Here is a 13431-nt window from a genome sequence, read left to right on the forward strand (position 1 = left end):
TATAAATATTAAAAATAGAATAATTATTCATTCATAATTAATTCTTATCCAGCTATGAATTGATAATTAATTCTCTTTTATTTGTCGGGTTGTTCAAAATTTATATAACAAAATTCTGCATGTAATTCTAAAATCATAACTGAAGAACACATTCAAACCAACATCATCACGTACAATAGTTCTAGAATAAAAAAGAGTTGCACAAATTACCAACACAAACAAGTCCATCAAAACATTACTACCACTTAGATTTCGCCAAAAATAAATCTACAAATTCTCATGCTTACCTATCTAATGACACTTAATAATAAAAGAAGGTGAAAGAAAAACTAATGAAAACTAATACACCATGAAAAAACTTAAATAGAACTCATCAACAATGTTCTAATTGCCATCTAAAGAACATGGATAAGGTACATTGTTCTTGGAACCCATGGTGATGATGAGGAGGAGGAGGATTTTGGTTGAGAGGAAGAATCAGTAGCATCATCAATGGTGTTGTCATCAGAGGAAGAAAGTGGGGTGGATGATGGGGGAGTTACATTACATAGTTGAATCATTCTTAAGGTAGAAAAGGAGGATGCATGTGAGATTTGAAATGGAAAAATGATATTGAATTGGATATGTAGAGAGAGAACTTTTTTTTTTCCACAAATGTTAGTCGCTATTTTTCGTCAATTGAACCCACGACCTTTCAAAGAAAAAAAGAGAATGAGAAATATTTTTAGTAACAAATAAATTATTTTGTTTGATATTTTTTTCTAAAATAGTTGTAATAATCAATAGAGTGATTTAGATATTTTATAAGAGAATCAAGAAAATAAGGATAAGTTACAATGAATAACTGTGTGCCTATTGCATATCTGAGAGTTATGATTTCTGGTCAAAAAAGGAATAGACAATGATACAAAACATATGTGGTTTTCAAAAGTGAAACAAAAAAAAAGGAAAATGATTTTTTGATTATTAAATTTTGACAACTTTCTTTTACCACCATCTTTTAAGTGGTTTTTAATTTTTTCATTTTCAATATTCCAAGACCACTTAGAAAATGTCACCTCATGTTGTAAGAGAAAGTTGTCAAAATTTAGTAATCAAAATATCATTATCCAAAAAAGAAATACAGGATTTGAGAACAAAAATACCAAGTTCAACCATATTAAAATACATGCAAAAGTGTGCCATGTAACAAACCGTCCATTAAAATATGAATTTTATTTGGATGTTAAAAGCAAAGGAGGTATATGGTCCACAAAAAATTTCAGTTAAATAATTTTATAATGTGAAAATCTAACTAAAAAATAGCAAGTATGTGTATACCTTAGTAAGTTAAAGTTTTTTTTCAAATTTATTGTGAAAAAGAGGGTTATAATCCAATTTCTTTGAAATAAATCACATATATCGGTGATGAACACTCACGTGTATGTGTGAATAAAAAGTATAATAAATGGTCCAAATGATTAACATCACCTTTAATCCAAAATTTTAAAACAATAAGCTTATGAGTCTTCATCCTTTATATCATTTTCATCTTTTTCAATTTTATTTAATGTTGAACTTAGATTCACATTTGGATTTCGAGCAATGTGAAAATTGAAAACAAAGGTGGTAAAAGAAGTTGGTGGAGCATCAACTTAATGTAAATGACAATTAGAAGACGGTGCATGTGCTTCCCTTTCTAATATATGTTACTATTAAAATTTTATCAATAACAATGATATAATTTGAGCTCGAATATGAAAAAATGGAATGCAAATTGTTTCTTTAGCACTTTGACACATGCATAAATTGAAATCTTAGAGGAATGCAAGTACAACGAAAGAAAAACACACGAGAATAAAAGAGAGATGACATTTGAAAAGCTCTTGAAGGTGGAAGCCTCTCCAAAACCCTCTATATTCAAAGCATGCATAAATTATTTTTCTCAAATTAAAAATTGCATTTTGATATCCAATTTTTGCTCATTTTTTTATTCATGAAATGTGTTAAAATGTGGACTTTGAGTCTTGAGTACGAGACTAGACATTATAAAGATGGTCCAATAGTGATTGATAGTAGGTGAGTTTAGCTTAAATTATACTTCTTAACAAAATATTTTCTCAAATGATGTTTCATTAATTAAATGAAAATTATATACTTTACAAGGCTTTTTGCATAATGATTTATCTTACAATTAATAAATTTAACTAGTTACTCTTTACTTTTTTTTCACATGTTACTTGCTCAATGAATATTCATGGAATGAGTCTTTTAGTAGTGATATTTTTTATTATAAAGTCTTCGATTCTCAACATAATAATATGAAAAAATTAGATGTATTTTCTCTTATTATAATCTTAAACTATGTGATTGTATTGCTTGTATACAAAACTGTGAAAAATATTAATCATATCAGTATAAATAAAAGGTAAAAATAGTGTGATGATTGAAGTGAAACATTAAGAATAAATTTTGACGTAGTTTTCAACTATAATACTAATTTAGTGATACGGGCAAATTAAATCAAATTAATGTACCAAAATCAAATAATAGTTTATAAGGAAATAAATTAATATCAATTTTTTTTTTACTTGCTCATGTCTTTAATAATAACAAAGGGTATTATTACTTCTTTTAATCACAAATTGTATGTCATATTTAACAGTGGTTGTTATGTGTCATCTTAAATAGTGGTGATACTTGGTTATAAAAATATCCAATATCATAATAAGTATTATTAGAGGATAAAAAATAAGATGGAGATGGAAAGTAATAGCAATTAGTTGAATTATTATTAAGGTCCCGTTTGTTTCGGTAGATAGAAAAATATGTATTTAGTGTTTATGGGGAAAACACAAAACAAGATAAAATACGGAAAAAAAAATATTTAAATTATTTTATTATATCAATGAAATCAATTATAAAACCTCTTCTTCATTTCTATTCACTTTTCAAACAATTTCACTTTTATTTTCTATCAAATTCACTTATTTTTGCTCTTTTAAATTTATCTTTCAATCTAAACACAAGTTAAGAAATATATTTAACTCACAATTGATGGACGAAGATATTTAAATGGATATATAAGGTGATGGAGAAGAAAGAGTAGAAAAATAAATAGGGAGATAAAGCATATTAATAAAAGAGAAATGGTTTCCTTTGATGATTTTTTTTTTTTGTGAGATATATAATGTGTAATAATGTATAGTAGTTTGGTGTGAGTTGTAAGAGAGCCAGAAAAATTAATTTGGTCCACAAGGTTCAATTTACAAGAAATAAAATTGTGGGCCAATTATATATATATATATATATATATATATATATATATATATATATATATTATTTGAGTTACAATAAATAAAATTATGTGTAGTAGAATTTAAGTATGAAGTTAAAGTTGAGAAAGATATGAGGTTTAATATGAAAGATAGACCGTCATTAAGGTATAAAAAAAAAGAAATAGTTATGATTTGAATTTTACATTGTGTAATTTATGATTATTAAAATTAAATGAGTACAGACAGATTGAAGAAGTCACATATCAATTTTTAATTTATATATATATATATATATATATATATATATATATATATATATATATATATATATATTAGAAAATTGAAGTTGATCATTAAAAAGATATTACCATGATTATATTTATATTTATTTTTTATGTTAAAATCTATACTTTTTGTGAATATAAAATTTGTGGTTCAATTTTATTAAGTTACGAATGTATTTATATCGTTGTTGTTCAAATATTTTCATTTTGCCAATATTAAAAGTAACACTTAAGAAAATATAATATTGTAAAAAAATAAATTTCAAAAGGATAAACATTTTTTATTCGATATTAAATAATATGTAAGAGGTTATAACTACATAAATAAATTTCAAAACATAATATCATATAAATAAAAATGTTTTACTAATTTAAAACAAAGATACACATAAAAGCCTAAACAAATATAAATATAATTATTCTTGATTTTATAAATGAATTAAAAGAATAGATATTACTCATACCAACTTTTAATTGAATAAAAAATTTCGTTAGGAAGAGTTTGTACAATATTTATTTATTATATATAATAATTATTGAAAAGATATATTTTACTTTCAAAGAGAATCTTTATATATATATATATATATATATATATATATATATATATATATATATATATATATATATATATATATAAAGTGTTAATTAGTGTTATATATTTATTTTGAAGTTTGTAATATATAAGTGAATTGTAGTTTTTCTAGAATTTAATTTTGAGATTAGTCAAATGATATTAATGATTTTACTTTATTACTATTAATATTTATTGAACTAATTTTTATCAATAATAACTATTATTAAAAAGATTCCTCTAATATTGTTACATGAAACTTTCCATAGTTTTTCATTTTCAAAAAATATATTAATTAACTATTCTTCCTTTAATTTTTATCTACTTATCTTTTCCCACAATCATACGTTTTTCTTGACTTTCTATATTTCCAAACACATGTTCCTCTAATTTGTTAAGCTTGCTTCTTTAAATTTTAAAACAACTAAAGTAAAATACATTATTTTTAATGAATAAGAAAATCTAAAAAACAAATATATTAAAATTGTAGACAAAAAACTACATATTTCATGAAAGATAGGATCAATGTCTCTGGACAAAACATATTGCACATTTCGACCATATATGGCATTACATTGGATAAATCATAATTAAATGAGCACCAAGGATTAAATTATGACTTACATTCTACTGTTTAGAAAATAATTAAACAAATAATAATAAAAATATGAATAATATAAAAATAATTATTATAGTAATAATAATATCAAAGCATATATATATACGAATCAAATAATATTAATTAGACCTAACAATTCTTATAACAATAATAAATAAAAAATAATTGAAGAAAGGGGCAGAAATAGTTTGGGTTGAGACATGCATAACATTAATCTCAGATAAAAAATGTTCACCCTGCACAGGACAAGACATTATGTTCCAAGATACAACAATCCATTATATTGATCAAGTGTAACAAAGGATCTCTGAACCTCATAAATATCATTGTGAGAGATAATGTAGAGAAGAAAAAAAAAAAGAGAAATCAATGTTTGTTGTTTCTTTTCCCATGCACCGATATTTATAGATAACAATAAAAAGACATAATAGTCAAATGAATGTAATAAAATAATATAACCGTTAACTATAAATAACATTAACCCATCAAATTAAAAATCTAAAAAATTATTAATAACACTATGATAATATTTTAATTATATTTTTTAAATTATAATAAAATATTTCCAACATTTTCTAAGCAAGTTGATTTTCATATATTAAACACTTATTTTCTCTCCAATATTTGTATTTGCTTTGGTCGAATATTGCCTTTATAATTTTATTTTTTTTCAAATTTTGAGTTGATTTTTCTTATGATAAAACTAAGTAGTGAATAAGACATTGCTCAAAGGTAAACAATATAAAGGAGCTAAAAAAAATTACATTAGGTTGTAAGATTAAGTCTACTGAAGAGAAATATAATCTAATTTGAAGTTTTAATAAAGAAAAATAGAGTTAACGTGTTGACTACTTTAACTATATCATGATGTTATTTACCAATTTGTGAATACAGTTCCATCAAACTACCTTTTAAGTTCACTTTTATTTGTAGCTTTATTACCATTGCAATAACTTTTTAAATTTTTTTAATGTTTGTATTGAATGTATTGAATATAATAAATAATTTTCCTTTTACCACATTAATTTGATCATTACAAAAAATTTGACCACATTAAACTCTATAGGGAATTAAAAAAAAAACATATACATAGAAGGGCCCAAATAAATATAGATTTTAAAATTTAAATATTTATAAGTGAAAAAAAAATCAATGTAAAATAAATGTAAGTCCTAAAAATATAAGAAATAAAAATAAAAAGTATTTGAACTTTGCATCAATGAATGGTGAAATCAATTCTGAATTGAAAAAAATAGAATAACCATTCAAGCTATACGAATTGGTGAATTGTTTTTTTTTCTTCTTCTTCTTTTTAATTTGTCGATATCTTTTAAGATTTAGATTTCAAAATAAGTCTTCTTCATGGAATTTCAAAATCACAAATCTAAAAGCACATCGAAACTAACATCATCACTTACAACATAAGCTCAACAATAAAAAGAGTTGCAAGAATCACAGACACAAACAAGTGCATCAAAACATTTATTGCCACTTAGACTTCATCAAAATAAATCTACAAACTACCATGCTTTTACAAATATCTTTGACATTTCAAAATAATAAAAAAAAGTTAAAAAAGAAAATAATAAACCACTATTCATAGTAACACTTACATTATAAGATAAGTATTAATGGAGCTTTAACATTATTTAATTGTCATCTAGATGACATGAATAATAACCTTTCTTATCTTTTTTCCATGATCATCATTGGTTTTCGCTTTGGTTATTTTCATCGTTGTTGAAAACAGTAGCAGCCACAACAACATCATCACCTGCAATAACCTTTCCTCCAACAACCCCAATAAAGCTTTGACCTATATTTGAACAGAAAGAAATGTTAAAGAAAGAAGCAGTGTCAAGATTAGACAATGATGAAACAGTATAAGAGTTGTTGTTTATGCAAGTGCCAATGAGGGAAACTAATGTGAAGGGTCCATAAACAATGAAAGTAGAAGTTATGGATTCATTGTCACGGAGAGAGACTTTCAGAATAGATCCTGATGCACTTTGAATTGTGATGCTAATTTGGTAATCACAGGAAAATTGGATCAGTGTCTCAATCACATCAGAATTTTTAGGGATTTGAATGAAAATAGGTTTTTTGACATGCTCATTGTCTTGGTTCATCAGAAGGGTTAACTTTGGTTTGTTCTTGGAGCCCACAGGCCTACCACGTGCCCTCTTTGATGATGAGGAAGAGGATGATTTTGGATGAGAGGAAGAATCAATAGCATCATCAAAGGTGTTGTCATCGGAGGAAGAAAGTGGGGTGGATGATAAGGGAGTTACATCACTTGGTTGAACCATTGTTAAGGTAGAAAAGGAGGATGCATGTGAGAATTGAAATAGAAAGGGATGTTGAATTGGATATATAGAGTGAGAGAAAGAGAAAGGAGGAATATATTGGGTGTGTTGATAAAAGGAAATTATTTTGTTAGATGTTTCTTTGTAGATAGTTTGTAATTAGGTTAAACGTGTTTGTAGTTTCTAAATCTTGACACGAAATTGGAATTTGTTCGTCGTTACAATATATTAATAGAGATTGGTCTTCAAACTTTAAAAATAAATAGATATAGTTTTCCTAGTCCAATTGTATTAAATTTTTTTATGTGTCAAATGGTTTTTCAAAATTGTGTTTAAGTTCTTTACACTGTTTGATATGTTCCAACTCAAATATCAGCTTAGAACACCATTTAACACACAAAAAAATTAATGATATTAAGTTAAGATAACTATATTCATTTATTTTTAAAGTTTAAAAATAAAAATATATCAAATTTTGAGAAAAAACGAATCTCAAATTCACGTAAAATTAGAAATTATAAACATATTTAACTATTCTTAATAATCAATAGAATGGTTTTGCATTTTAAAAGAGAATCAAGAAAAGTAATGAGGCCCACATGGACCAAGTTACAAGAAACAAAAACCATGGGCTTTTGCATGCATATTTAAGAGTTATGATTTTTTATTTAAGGAAAAAGTTGGTAATAAAAATACATTTTTATTGATATACTAATATACATATATAATAATAAAGAAAGATCAAGTTCTCCTATGAACCTTCCTATATCAGCTATGTTGGTAATTATACAAAACTTAAGTGGTTTGGTAAAGTGAAAGAGAAAGAAAAGATAGAGATTTCATATACATGAAACATATTAAAGGTGAGTTTTGCTCATAGTCCATATACATAAATTTTTATTAATCATTTAGTTCTTATAGTTGTATAAGCCTTACCTCATAGTCTAAGTTATCAATTTTAATTTTCTCCTAGTTCTTATACATACAAAATTAGTCTCTTTTAGTTCTTTTGCATCTAAACTATTGGAACTAAATATATTAAAATTAATATGTATAATGATTAAAAGATATAACTTTTAAGTAAGAAAATGAGAAGGTAAAATTTATTAAAGTATAAAAACCAAATGAGTAATATTATCTTAAAACTATTACGTATAAAATTAAAAATGGATGATTTTTAAATGAGTACAAGGAATATATGGTAACAAAGAAAATAACAAGGAATTATTTTCAACATCTAACATTTTTTTTTTAATTTGATTTATCTTCTTGAGTCTAAAATGACTATACCGGATATCAATCAGAAAAAAATCAATAATTATTACTCACACACAATATCATATATATATATATATATATATATATATATATATATATATATATATATATATATATTAAAATATATAAATTAAAGTATGAACTGTTAAAGCTATTATCAATGGCTAATTTTTTTTTTCTCGATTGCTTTAAAGAGCCAATTCATGTTTGTTACATGTGGAAGTGTACCATGTAACTCACATAAAAAATGAATTTAATTTTGGAATTGATAAAACAAAAAGGAGGGAAGGGCCACATAAATTTTGATTGAGATAATTGCATGATGTGAAAAGCTAATTAAAATATAGCCTCATAAAATGATAGATTAATTTTCAATGGATAAACACTCATTTTCTCTCTATATTTTTATAAATCTAATTATTTTTTCTGCTTTAATTTTTTTTTTCAAATTTAGCTTGATTCGCTTATGCCAACTTAAATTCCAAATAAGACATTACTCTTAGCTAATAGTGAAGGAATTTAAAAATTTACGTTAGGCCCTAGGATTAAATTTACAAGGAAAAATACAATTATTAAATTTACAAGGATTTAATAATTTGAAATTTTCATAAAAACAATAAAGAAAGTAATTAGATTAAGAGTAATATATTGTGTTAATTTTTGACTAACAGGGATGAAAGTGACAGTTTCATAATAAAACTGCCTTATTGTGCACCTTCATCTGTAGCTTGAGTTAAAATAAATAAATAATCATTATGTTTAATATTAAATAGCATTGAATACAGTAAATGTACTTAATTTGACCACATTATTATGTTCAGAAAAAACTTTGACCACATTAAATCCAAGTCCAAGAGTTAAAAATCATAAATTATTGAAATATATTTAAAAGGTAACTGTTGCTGATTAATAAACTATTTGTTAAACATAGTATAAATATAAAACTAAGCTTCAAAATTGTGGGGTGAAATTTTGTTCTCCAAGTTAAGCATGGTCTCTAAGTTATTATAAATATTTTCTGTGTTCAATTTTTATGAATAATTTTTTTTCAAAATCCAATATTTCTTTATTTTGACATTCAAGAGAGTTTTAACTTTTAAGCAGATTTTACTGCATACTGTCATTGTTTTCTTATCTGGTTTATCTTTAATCTTCAGCTACTCATTATAAAACAAAAATAATATGATTAAATTTTCAAAGATAAAATTTTCTGTCTAGCAATAAAAGTGTATATGAAATTCATTATCTCTTCATTACATTACAATATATAAGGCATGACATGACTCATGCAGAATACCCTTTGCTTCTATATCTATATGAATATACGTATACATATATATGTGCTATAAATCAATATTTCTCACTCATACTAAGATTTTAGGAACTATGATTTGTAGAAGTCCATCCCTGAAAATGGAGAAAGAAACAACAAATCATCAGCTTCAAATGTATAAAGGTAAAGCACATATCTTTGAACTTCTGCACAAAAGGTATTTTCTGAGTAGATGTTATGAATTAAATAGCTTCTGCATTGAGTTTGAAAAATTTATGGATCATAAATCCATGACAGTGTTGCAGATGCCAAGCAAAGCATTAACATTGGCATAGATTCAGCTTTTCTGTACTTAAAATACAAAAGTAAAAACCATCATCACAGTATCTAGTTTCAGCAATAGTGAATCATCCATTTTAGCCAAGAACGTTTGATATTCAACAGATTTTTCAGTTATTTAATTGAATTTCAAGCTTACAATTTAACTCACCATCTTGTGTTACTATAATCATTTAATGATCCAATAACCAAAACTACTAAAAAGAGTACAAATCATATAATGCAATAGACCAAATTAGAAGAGTTTTCAATCATGAGTTAACATTAAGAAACAGATGCATAACACAGATATAACTCACAAAAATTCAGCTGATATTCTGTCCTTGTTCACACCAGAAGGAAGCTGCCACACCACCTCATATGGTCCATATAATATTTCCCTCCGATGGTATGAAGAAAATGAAGCCTTTGGACAACCAGCAATTGTCCAAGAGCTAGTAGAGCGTCTACCTTTGACACACAACCTGTCAGTTCCAAATAAGATCATGTTAGACATTATTATGAACTTTGACATCTCAGTTATGGTGACATTACAAAATTCATCGATCACACAAGATCACACAACCTGTCACAGTTCACATATTCCTCTTTTATCAGAAAGAAAAGAGGTCATGTACTTCAAAAGATATATAACAAATGAAAGAACCACTCCAAACACAATAATGACTTTCAGATAAAAGTAGTATCCAACAAAGCCTTATCCTTTTCTTCAACATTCCCTTGCTATTGTTGATTAGACAGAACTAAATGCTTAATACCATAATAATTAGTATAAGGGGAGGAATATATATATATATATATATATATATATATATATATATATAATATAAGATATGCTTCTTACTTTAGATCATCAACCTCCACTCTTATGTCACTGATACTAACACCTGGAACTTCCACTGTGATAACATATTTGCTTTCTGATTCTGCAACATCCATCCTTGGAGACCACTCAATTCCTGCACAAGTATACTCACAATGATCATTTAGCAGTTGACAAACAGCATAAAAAAAGTTCCACCGATAATTCAAACAATTTATATGCTTCTGTTTGTCATAGCTAATCATCGAACATAACATGAAATAACTTTTTCTGAGCTCAAAAGTGCTAACCACCAATTTCAGAATAGCTAGTTTTCTTCTCAGAATGTAACTGATCTCCTCTGATCTGTCTGTTTGGCCTGGAAAATGTAGGTGGTTCAAGTGTATCAAAGCCCTGCTCCGGAGTCAGTGATTGGACCAGTGGATTTTTTGAGAGTGATTCTGCCATCGCAGGTCTAGCAAAACATGGTGCTCTTGCATTAGAAGCGAATTCAGATGCAGCACCAGCACCATGATGAGTTTTAGGAGCAAAAGTTGAGCCACCCTGAAAAATTTGTGTATCAAAGAGAAATGAATCATTTACCAAAAGGAGAAGTAAATAGAACACTGTGGAGTATTTCAAAACAATAAGAACACTTTAAGTACCTCTTCAATTGAAGTTTGCCTCATAAAATAGCCAAGAGAAGAAGATGCTTGGCGTGCAAAATACACCTTATTATCGCATCTCCGGAGCACAGAATTCAGACTTCCACTGCAGTTCTGATGTTGAACACATATTCAAGAAAAAAAAAGGACAGCACATACAGATTATTAGAAATTGCAAACCAGAAGCTATAAAACAAATACTGTAGTCTGTTAAAAGAACATATATAGAAGGTGTAGCTAGTGTCTCAGAATTAAGGAAACACTATGTTTCAAAAGGGGACAGAGATGAAGAAAAAGCTTCAAAAATACATTGATTTGATGATGTTCAACTTATTATTGCTTAAGCTAATCATAAAAGAAAAGACCAATCTAAACAATTATATTTCCAATCCTGAATCTCAAGATACAAACAAACCCTTCACCATACTAAAAATATGCAATACTAGCTTGATGAAACCTTAGAAAACCAGACATTCTATAAGTGATGTTTCAGAATTTACTCAAAGCTACAGTGACATCAATCATTTGATAAGGGTCATATTTCCAAATCTTCAAACCAATAAACATAAACATAGCAAGTTTATTATCCCTTCCCAACTTAGCAATATCTATCTCCTTTACAATTCCCATGTGTCATAAAAACCTATAATTGAATTTGGATTCAGATTCCATTCTTGTCACAAAGTAACAAGATAAAAGAGTGTAAATGGAAATAAAGAAAGAAAATTATTACCATTGGCAGAACATGTGTAGCTGAAGTATCATCCTTGGGAGCAAAGTGGGCTGCGATCATGTGAATTCTGCGTTTCACCAACTCAGTCTCCATTTGTAGCAATACAATGTTTCACCAATATTTGAGCTGAAGAGATAAGGCAGCATGCATTAGAGGATCAACAATATATGCAGAGACAGTCACTGGTGAATGGAAGATATTTCTAAGACAACAACATTGGTGGGGACATTCAATCTAAATATCTTTGTGAAACTCAAGATAATGTCACTCAGATTTTATGTCTGGAGTCCAATGGCACCCAAAATATCACTCTGTTTCAGAGTTGGACTGTAGCATTTTAACTTATTTTTATTTATTTATTTATTATTATTATTATCATTATTATTATTATAACCTTATATATAAGATAGCAAATATATAACTGTATTAAATATGTATGATTAGGTGTTAAATGAACAAACTCAATACATTTGAGTTGGATTAAGCTAAACATGAGTTAAGTTAATACGGTTTACTTTATTTTAAGAAGTTATTTAAATTTATTTTATATATTTGTTAGAATATATTCAAAGTGGATTTATTTGACTCATCTTTTATAGTAATAGAATCAAATTATTCATTGTTTCACCAAACATTATTATTATTGTTGAAACTTATATAATTTGAAAAAAAAAATTAAACATTTAAATTATTCAAACATTATTATTGGAAGTCTTACGTCGACTAAAGATAAAATCAATATAGAGTATATATGTAGATTCAAACCTTATCTTACGATTTGGTTTTGAAAGGTTGAGTTTGACTTAAAATTTATTTTTTTAACATAGTATCACACTTATAATTTAGAACTTATTTAACAAAATTTTATGTTTGTTAAATTTATTATTTCATTTGTTATTGAGCCGCTTTCGAACCACCAATTAATATTTAATGTAAACGCCACCTTATAACTTGTTTTTGTAGAGATGAGTAGACTTACATAATTAGAATTAATAAATAATTATAATAAAAAATTATTTTAATGAATTACAAGCCAAATCACATTCGATTCAAATTAAACTCATTTAATTCATTAATTTAATTCCATCAATGTTGTGATAAGCCGGATTAATCATGATTTTGAACTTGTTTTGACATCTCTAATCAAACAAATACTATAAATTAAATACCAATTTTTTAAAAGTTATACTTTTATCATTTTATGTAGATTTTTTTAACCTCGTTTTTTTCTTCTTTTGTTAAAAAAATAAGTACGTTACATAGTTTATTATAATTTTTTGAAAGCATACAATAAACAAGGT

At 26.2% G+C, this 13431-nt stretch overlaps 2 protein-coding genes across 2 annotated transcripts; both read right to left on the minus strand.

The window, feature by feature from the left end:
• Positions 1–6372: 6372 nt before the first annotated feature.
• LOC114193221 (AT-hook motif nuclear-localized protein 17-like) lies at positions 6373–7117 on the minus strand. Its single transcript, XM_028082940.1, has one exon. It carries the CDS (start codon positions 7041–7043, stop codon positions 6441–6443), a length of 603 nt encoding a protein of 200 aa, XP_027938741.1. The 5' UTR covers positions 7044–7117; the 3' UTR covers positions 6373–6440.
• A 2392-nt stretch (positions 7118–9509) lies between these two features.
• On the minus strand, positions 9510–12391 carry LOC114193790. Its single transcript, XM_028083726.1, has 6 exons — positions 12131–12391; positions 11398–11511; positions 11044–11296; positions 10775–10889; positions 10230–10394; positions 9510–9725 (listed from the first exon to the last, which is right to left on the minus strand). Exons 1-6 carry the CDS (start codon positions 12221–12223, stop codon positions 9683–9685), a joined length of 783 nt encoding a protein of 260 aa, XP_027939527.1. The 5' UTR covers positions 12224–12391; the 3' UTR covers positions 9510–9682.
• Positions 12392–13431: the final 1040 nt, after the last annotated feature.

This window comes from Vigna unguiculata, chromosome 8 (genome assembly GCF_004118075.2).
Source record: "Vigna unguiculata cultivar IT97K-499-35 chromosome 8, ASM411807v1, whole genome shotgun sequence".
NCBI classification, from domain to species: domain Eukaryota; kingdom Viridiplantae; phylum Streptophyta; class Magnoliopsida; order Fabales; family Fabaceae; genus Vigna; species Vigna unguiculata.

Bases quoted from the DNA above. Each gene is read 5' to 3' on its own strand.
- LOC114193221 (XM_028082940.1), bottom strand. From the start codon at position 7,043: ATGGTTCAACCAAGTGATGTAACTCCCTTATCATCCACCCCACTTTCT.
- LOC114193790 (XM_028083726.1), bottom strand. From the start codon at position 12,223: ATGGAGACTGAGTTGGTGAAACGCAGAATTCACATGATCGCAGCCCAC. The intron at 11,297-11,397 runs GTACTTAAAGTG...CAAATTTTTCAG, and splicing joins GGCAAACTTCAATTGAAGAG to GGTGGCTCAACTTTTGCTCC. The intron at 10,395-10,774 runs GTAAGAAGCATA...TGGAACTGACAG, and splicing joins GTGGAGGTTGATGATCTAAA to GTTGTGTGTCAAAGGTAGAC.